Raw genomic sequence first — 9,128 nt, forward strand, 5'->3', positions numbered from 1 at the left:
GCCTCACTTATGTCCCCTTTGGTAAGGCTCATGGCTAATTAGCAGCCACACGGGAAATCGATTATACAGCGTAAATAGAAATAAAAACACACGATGGAAAAGTTTATAAATCATTTTTATTAAACACACATACACCACTCGTTCACATAATGATTAAGTTACAATTGAACCATTTTAACACCAACTAATATTGCAAAAGGAACTAAATTACGTTACGATATAAATAAATACTTTCATTCAATAATAATTTATTTTATATGTGTGTAAAATCGTTCAAGTGTAACAGACTTAACGATAAAATTAATCACTAATAACAAACTCCAATTATGCTTTAACAAAGAGAAGTTGCTTTAGAATCAGTTTAAATGTCCTGTTTTATAATCCTAATGGGGGCAATTCTTTAAAGTATTCTTTAGCAATTCATTCATGCTATCAAAGTCAAAGAAATACACTTAAGATGAATAGCGATGAATCGAGAAAGTATAACAATAAAAAGTTCTCATGAAATCAAATTTTGAGTACCGTGAAGTCATTAGTAGCCAAATTCGGGCGAGATATTTGACGAGAACTGTAATATTTCCCTTTAATATTCTGATGACGAAAGGTGGCTTTTTAATATAGGCATGCTGGGGCACAATCTTACGTTTAATGTTCTTGAATTTACTAAAGCGGAATTTGTTTTTCATTATAATTTATGGTGAAACATTAAACTTCATTTTTTTTACGTTTTTGGTCATTTAGACGAAAGTCCCAAGCATACAATTTTAACACAATAAAAATTAAATATTTATCTTACAACATAAAGAATAAACTTATGCAAATTATAATGTGGATAACCAGTTCTTTATATAATGAGCAAGAAAATTATAATATGTATGTATTTATAGTAAAATAGTGACTATACATTTATGTATATGTATATTTATGTACTTAATGTTAGTGTAAAAACTATTAATTTTAATGTTAGACTGCATTTAAAAATATGATAGAATTGGATGGCAAAACTACTTATAATAAGTAAATATTAATTATTTTACTGGACACAGTTATTATTTCTATGCATGTGAAACATAAACTATTACTATTGTCACACGTAAATACCCATAGAAATGCAGTCAAACTCCTTTATAATTAAAAAAAAACACCTTTAATTAACCGGGCTATAAATGACTATTACCCTTTATACCTTAACAAGTGACAAACGAATAAGAGCCGAATTGTCGAGTCGAAAGGTAACTTTTATTTGAAGAATATGCTTGACGTTTTGACAGCTTCAGCGATATGTCAAACCGCCATATTGATTCCTCAGATAGAAGTTGACAGACGATAGAAAAATCGGCCCTAAGACAAAAGAAAATTGTCATGAGATTTCATATGTAAATTAAATAAACGAAAATGATTCTTAGTGATACGAAATAAAGTTGATTATTGCAACGTTATATAATCTATAGGTGTATGTAAGCATAGTTTGACGGGTGATGTATAAAAAGGCGGGGTTGACAAACATATTCGTTCTCTTTTTCGCATGTACATTTGTATAGCGGTATCTCTTTTTGTCGTGTAGGGATATCAGAACATTTCCTTGCTGAATAGCGTGACGGATTTGCAATTTGAGAATTTGGAAACTTTATTCTAAATCACATAACCCTTGCTTAATTCTTAAGAAGAGAAATAAATGATTATTTCGGAAACTGGCTTTGAGTAGAAACATAATAATATATTAAGGTAACAATATAAATACATCGAGAACATTCTATTTGGATTTAGAATATCATAAATATTAGTCTTTAAAGTTTCATAATTAGAATTGGTCTTGGCATTATATTCTCATATTAATTTGTATTCTAAAATCAATAAATTATTGTTACAATCATATTGCTTCTTTTCATAATTCATATTTTCTTTAAAAAAGAAACATGGACCTCTCAGGCTGGTTACAAAACGAATTTTTTGACAGATCTCATTCACAAATCAAAATCAACCTGTTCAAAGAAAACTCCAGACATTCCTAAAGCCTGAAATTTGAAAATGGAACCAAAAAACAAATGACTCAGAAAAATGGAGTTCTTATTTAAAAAAGGAATGTCTTTGAAACACAATGTAGAATTCTGGGGGGTTCTCAATACAGCCTCTTTCTAGATTGTTCTTGACGTTTCTGGTAGTACATGATGCCTAGAACGACCAGTACTATAATGACAATGGCTATTGCCATCATGTACAAGAAGGTTTTGACTCCGGACATGGCTGGTTTGGAGTCCTCGATCCTTTCGCGAGGAGCCTCGAACGATGCCGCTGAGGGGATAATCTGGGAACGGTCTTCGTCTTTGTTTTGCTGAAAAAGGAGGACATTTCATAATGTTATTCTGTGTCTCGTTAAATATTTAGACTATATTCGTAACAATATAAGTACAAACTTTTCAGTTGGTTTATAATTACTGCATGGTACGTAATTACGGGTAGAAGCCAGTAAGTCTGACACCAGTCTTACCAAGGTGTATTTAGTTGCTTGGGTAACTGGGTGGAGGAGGTCGGATAGGCAGTCGCTCCCTGTGGCACACTGGCACTCAGCTGCATCCAGTTAAACTAGAAGCCGACCCCAACATAGTTAGGGGAAGGCTTGGTAGATGACGAACCCGTAATGTTTATTAGTGTGAAATACTTACAGCCTCCAAGAGATCAAGTTCGAACATCTTGATAGCAATGATGTCGTGGTTGTCACTGAGGTCGCCGGTAGTGGCCGACGCGCCGAAGTAGTAACCAGTCGGGAGTAGCACATTCTCTACCTTCAGGCACTCTTTCCAAGCGTTCTTGCCTTCTAGATCCGTTGATACTGCGGGAGAGAACATATTTTAGATTAATTGATAAAATTTTACTATTATTTTTAGCTCAGCAGGGTTACATTTTGAGAGTTTGGGGAAAAGATACTTTGTTTTTGGGAAAGGTGCATTACTATCTAATGAAAATGAGTATTTGTAGTATATAGTTTTGCTACCGGATGTTGCCCACAAACAATTGGAACCAAGCAGTAACCTTGTTTATGGAGTATTACAAAACCTACATACCAGAAATCAACATCAATAACTAAGAACTTACCTCACATATTCTACCAAACTTTTACATTATTCTTTAATTCAACTCACCAGTCAGCGTATCATCCATATAAGTGATAGAGATGTGTGTATCATGGTTATAGTTGCGGAACTTGGCTTCGCAGCCGGAGACCTGCGTGTGAGTCCCGTCTCTGTCGTGGTCATAGTGCAGCGTCCCGTTGTTTATCATCGCCGATATGTACGGGTGCTGGTGCTGGAAACATAAAAGTAACGTGTTAAGAAAATCTATTAATTATTATTTCTCCCGCATCCTTTCGGAACTTATAATAAACTTATTAGGAACCAGCCGTTTTCCCGCGGTTTTACTCGCGTCCCGTGGTAACCACTGCCCGTACCGGGATAAATGTTACTCGTGGATAATGTAGCTTTCGAATGGTGACAGAATTTTAAAAAACGGTCCAGGAGTTCTTGAGCCTACTCATTACAACCACACTAACAAACAAACAAAGTTTTCTTCTTTATACTATTAGTATAGAAGTATAGATAAGAATTCCACGTCAGAGGCAGTCAGGCGGATTTGAGAAAACGCTAAAACCAGGGCTTGCTAGGTGATTAAACCTGCGGCTCTAAAGAAGGAATAAGAATAAACAGAAAGGAATTAACAAAGAATGGCTTGTTAAGTAAAACATAACACGAATTGATTGATTTATCAGTTAAAGGTCGTATAATCACCTTCCATCCTTCATTCCTTCCAAACTAAATTTTGGAATAAGGTAAAATTAAGCATATATCATGATCACTATTGTTAAAATAGAGTGAGATAGAAGTATACATACATACTCAATTCGACCGCTATTGTTAAGATAAGAGTCATGTAATAAGAGGAAGTGTTATTGCCATTAATCAAGCATTATTATCATACAGTATCGTGGGATAATACTCATGAATTAACACGTGAGAAGAGATTATAAACTGGGAAACGAAACCAGATCTTTTGCATAATGTAAACGCTTATTATTACTTAAATAACCAGCGGAAGAATTACTTGAAAATTATTTTGAGCATAAAATTGACACAACTATCTTCAAATGTCACGGTCTTAAAAAAAATACCGTCTCTAGTGCTACGTTTAAACCATCTCTAACACTGGTCTAAGCTTAGCCTTAAAGCTAGTGCTTTATAAGACCACGTTCTATAATAAGTATTTCATGTGCTCTCTAGGAGATAAACATTTCCTCCAGTTACGTATGAGACTGCATTTGATACAAAAGTATGTACTTTAGCAGGAAAAAATACACGCTTTTCCGCTTTCAAATTCAATTTTAACAAATATAGACAGACTAACTATGGCCTATATAAAAAAAATACTCACATTATGAGCCCCATTATGGTTGCTATACGTGTCAAGTATAATCGCCAAGCCCTGGAAATAGTCCTTGCTGCCGAAGACAGGGCCTGGGTGCATGCGATCGCGCACGTACCATATTGCGAAGCCGTCTCCGAACAGGTCTTTACCACGTCCGTGGACTTTGAACTGGACTTGCAGCTCCCAGTTGCGAGTTTGACATGGCTGGAAGTAAAGAGAAGATTTTTAGAACGGTTTTGTAAATATATTTTGGTGTAAGCTGTTAAATTAAGGTGGCGAAAATGTACCTAAGTTCATTTAGCTTATGGTATACTTTTCACAACACATCATCAAGTAATCCTACAGTTTTGGGACCCTTCTTCATGACAAAAAAAAAACTGTGTACTATCAACCAATTTTTCTAGAGAATCAAATAAAGTGGGTTAAAACTACAACTAAGTCATAATGTAGTCCGGTTTTAGTAAATAATTTTCTATATTTTATTGATATTTAAAGGTGCTGGAAAACGGATATTGCTACCCTAAAAATAATAATGATGAAGATTCGAGATCAGAAAAAAAAAAACCTAAAAGGTCAGCAGATACGAAATATGATTAGGTACATTATCACAGCAGACAACAGATAGACACAAATGAGTCATCATGCATAACATCAAATAGACATTAGACGTTGTTGTGATCTATTTATTGATACGCTCTGACGCATCTAGCAAGAGCTACGCATATTTATACATACTATGTAATGATGAGTAGGTAGTTATATATTTTTTAATAAGTACCTAATACAAAATACTACACAGCGTATGCGTGAGGTCTCAAATATTTGTTAGTTTACACAGATCTTTGATACCTGATCTAATTAAAGTTGGAAGGATATGTACCGATAATCACAAAAAATAAATGACTTTGAATTCGTTTGTTCAGTCGGCTCTTATGACTCGATTCGACAGTATCATCCTATATTAAATGAAAACCAGTTTCACATGTTATATTATGAGAAAAATAATTTCTTATGATCGCATTGTGGGAAAATCTGTCGTCACCAAGTGTAAATGTTTTCTTACAGTAGTTAGCAACTGAATGAATGTAAATAAACAAAGACAGCACAAGCCACGAGGCGTTGTTTTGGCGACTGAAATCAGTGTTGATGCCAAATCAAATGTTTAGATTGCAGCAGCACTGTGTGTTATTTTATACTAGTAGTTTTACGCTTGATATTCGTCTGTGTATTACAGACACATTGCACAGTCAACGCTTTTGAGTCTACTCTAGTGAGAACCCACTGTCTAATGTGTCTCAGAGTCTCGTAAAGCACTGGTACTCAGCTACATCCGGCTAGACTGGAAGCCGACCCCAACATAGTTGGGAAAGAGGCTCGGAGGATGATGAGTCTAAACTATGAAAGAGCTATGAAGACAAAGCTGATTGCACGGCGAAATAATCAGTACTCGATGGAGGCTCGCGTAGAATATTCCGGAATTAGGTATATGGCATACGATATTGATTTAAAATAAGTAAAAAATGCATTGATAAGAAGGTATAAACAACATTTATTTTTATCTTGGACGAGTCGAACGACTTAATAAGTATAATAAATAATATAATCTGTGGTGTTGACCGAATAGGTACAACCGTAAATGTAGGAAGGTACGAATTTTTATGTTAAACCCGTCCCAAGGTAAAAAAGCACAAATATTTTACCAACGCCATTGACTATTTTAAAAAATACCTACCCGATACGAAATTCACACAATATTATAGGTAATTTAATTTTTAATGTATACCACATGAGGATAAAAGTTTAACAAATAGTTTAAGATTACATGAAATAAAGCATCGATTTCCCTAAAAAGCATTACTGGGTACTATCAACTGACTCATACTATGGTGGCTTTATCTTGCAGTAAGAGCGCGAGCCAAAAATAGAATAATCAAAATACCTATGATGTTTACGTAAACAAATATTTAAGATGCAATATATAAGCATCTTATTCACTCTAAACAAATAAAAGATATAAGCAAAAGGTGGACAAAATTAAATGTGCAGGAATTGTGAAGACACAGAAATAAATTAAATGTGAATTTAATGCAAATTGTCTGGTCAAAGTCTGTACTAATGTACAATGACAATTTGCAAATTTGTAAATACTAAATATACATAATAATCAGCAAATATTAACAAAGTTTTCTATCATAAATGAAATAGTGAATTTGTTTATTTGTATGCAACTTTGAAAAATCAGCAACAACATCATAAGCATTTTTAATCAATTTGATATTAATTCCCCAACGAATTTAACAAGGAGTTACTAATCAATAAGGTGGAATTAAAAAAAAAAGTAATTTCATATTGTCACACTTTAACTAGAAACTGATTAAGCGTGAAGCATAGTTTGGCATTGCCATTCAAATTAAGCATGACTTGCCTGTTATTGAAAATTCAACATTAGATACAAAATGTTATTTTGCACTTTATATCAATGCAATAGAGTATGGATTAGCATACAGGTTTTAAGTAGTACTTATAACCTTGCTCTACTTGGGTACTCTCATTACAAAATTGAACAATTATCTAAAGGTTAGACTCTTTTAATTCACACTGTTAGCTGAATGGTAAACATGGACCAACATTTTTGGAAAATGTGGTCTTAAAAAGTGTCAGGTTTAGTATTAGGTTTATATAATGGTTTTGAATAAAATTCTTGGTTTAAACCTTGCACTTATTTTGACTACATTTTACTAAAAGATGGGTTAAATGGTCAATGCATGTTACATACATTTTCAAGAGTGAGTGGACGGAGAAAACATTTAATAAATATTATTTAAGTGGTATTTTGATATGATTTCAGTCATAATAACTGGTCAGGATATTTAAATGTTTTCATTTTATGCTATCAATTCACGTTATTGTACTTTGTCTGCGTTTCAATAAATGACACATGTATGATGTCAGTTTCTTTTGTTTTCTTATCAAGTATGTATTGGATGTGTTACAATAGGTTATTAACCCTTTAATGGTCTACTTAGTAATAAATGAACAAAGAATTAACTTAAGTAGTTTGGATATTATCAACTAGTACTAAAGTGGAGACCACAAATAAGTAGCATTATAATGGTGACTTAAGATTTTTTAATATTTTAGTTGTTTTTATATTATTTCTAGTGCAATTCAATCATGCAAGTTTTTCTACAATGATTATAGCATGTTTTAAAATACCAAAACATTTTTATATGCCAGATTATTTTTTTATTATTAAAGAATTGTCTAGTCTAGATCTAAGGATAGAGTATATAATACTAGATAATACTTCTAAAGCAAAAGGCAGTTGCTACATGTAAAACCATAAAATGCAATAGACATTCAGGCCATAAAATTGTTATGTATGGCAATAACATGAAAAAGTCATAAAGATAACAAATGTTTTTGTGTTTTATCATTGTCACTAAGCCGGACAACAGTTAAAGTCATTTTGAATAAATCAATTTTGAAAATTAATTCAGTGTCCTTTTAGCTTGGCCACAGGAGCGGAGCAAGGCAGAGGTGCCGAGACAATAGATATTCAATGGTGTTGCATAAGATTTGAACTAGTTTATGAAATCAATACTATTGATCAATATTTTTTTGTTACGCCGAACTACTGCCTGGCTCTGCTTCAATGGACAGTCAGTTTTATGCATTTCTGATATCAAATGGGTAGATGTTGGATTATTAATAGCGTGTCTTAACGACCAACTGAATACATATATGTAATAACATGTGCAAACATTACATTGTATCCACATTATCTACAAATACATTACAGAATTGCGAAAAACTGCCAAGTTATTCAGCTTATCTCTGTAAACAGATCACAGACGCCTCGTGGCGCTACGTAAATGTTAATTAAGTGTTATCATGCATTTATTCATACGGTAAATAGAAATATATGTTTGAATACTTACCACTGTGTTCCAAATAGCTCCAGACTTGGATTGCAAGTCCGGCGTTAGTCGAACGTAGTTAGAAGTCACAATAGTGCTACCTAAGAAGTCCCAGTAAGGCACCGACATTCCACTCCCTGGAGATAATTGACAAAATTTATTGTTAGCGCAAATTCTATGTAGGATCAAAGTCACCGGGCAGGGGTCACTCACCTTGGTACGGTTTTGTGAGAGAGTGCTCTCGCCTGATGTAATCTCTCGTGTTCCATTCTGCTAGAATAGAGCTAATTAGTATAGATACTAAGAACACTTGCACCCAATAAAGCTTTTCATAAAGCATTTTCGTAATTTTCTAGACGATGCACTTGATGACAAGATACACGCCAAATCATGGCAGCCGCTGCTTAGTGTTGCCAAGTAGAGGTAACCAAATTGGCATTTTGGCAATCATTTAATTTGTTTCGAAAAACATTAAAAGATGTAGTAATAAAATTATCAAATATATTTATATTTCTTATTTAGTAAAATGCTGCTATTATTTTCGTTACTTGATGTTTCTTAGAGTCTTAAAATTAGAATTACTACACACTTGGTAGTAAATAAATTTATGAATTGGTAACATCAATCTGTAAATGTCAGGCTGGTTTGTCGGTAAAACAGTGCTAGTGTGAAAAGTTGATACCAAATTATTTATAAGTTTTCCAATAGATGGCGTAGTAGTCGTTACAAGAACCTCTCTCTACTACTGATTGATCATCTTGCTAATAGATGTCGCTTTACTATTTTTCTATA

General features: G+C 33.5%; 1 protein-coding gene across 1 annotated transcript; it reads right to left on the reverse strand.

Annotated features, from left to right (window-relative positions):
- Positions 1-96: 96 nt before the first annotated feature.
- Positions 97-8,753, reverse strand: LOC110373594 (vesicular integral-membrane protein VIP36). Its single transcript, XM_021330905.3, has 6 exons — positions 8,550-8,753; positions 8,358-8,473; positions 4,423-4,620; positions 3,141-3,303; positions 2,664-2,830; positions 97-2,332 (listed from the first exon to the last, which is right to left on the reverse strand). Exons 1-6 carry the CDS (start codon positions 8,674-8,676, stop codon positions 2,120-2,122), a joined length of 984 nt encoding a protein of 327 aa, XP_021186580.3. The 5' UTR covers positions 8,677-8,753; the 3' UTR covers positions 97-2,119.
- Positions 8,754-9,128: the final 375 nt, after the last annotated feature.

Source organism: Helicoverpa armigera, chromosome 21 (genome assembly GCF_030705265.1).
Source record: "Helicoverpa armigera isolate CAAS_96S chromosome 21, ASM3070526v1, whole genome shotgun sequence".
NCBI lineage: Eukaryota > Metazoa > Arthropoda > Insecta > Lepidoptera > Noctuidae > Helicoverpa > Helicoverpa armigera.

What these genes read in the sequence shown, in the direction of transcription:
- LOC110373594 (XM_021330905.3), bottom strand. Translation starts at nt 8,676, where the DNA reads ATGCTTTATGAAAAGCTTTATTGGGTGCAAGTGTTCTTAGTATCTATA. An exon ending in ACCATAATGGGGCTCATAAT is followed by an intron (nt 3,304 to 4,422) that starts GTGAGTATTTTT and finishes TTATGTTTCCAG; the next exon opens with CACCAGCACCCGTACATATC. An exon ending in TATGGATGATACGCTGACTG is followed by an intron (nt 2,831 to 3,140) that starts GTGAGTTGAATT and finishes TCTCTCCCGCAG; the next exon opens with TATCAACGGATCTAGAAGGC.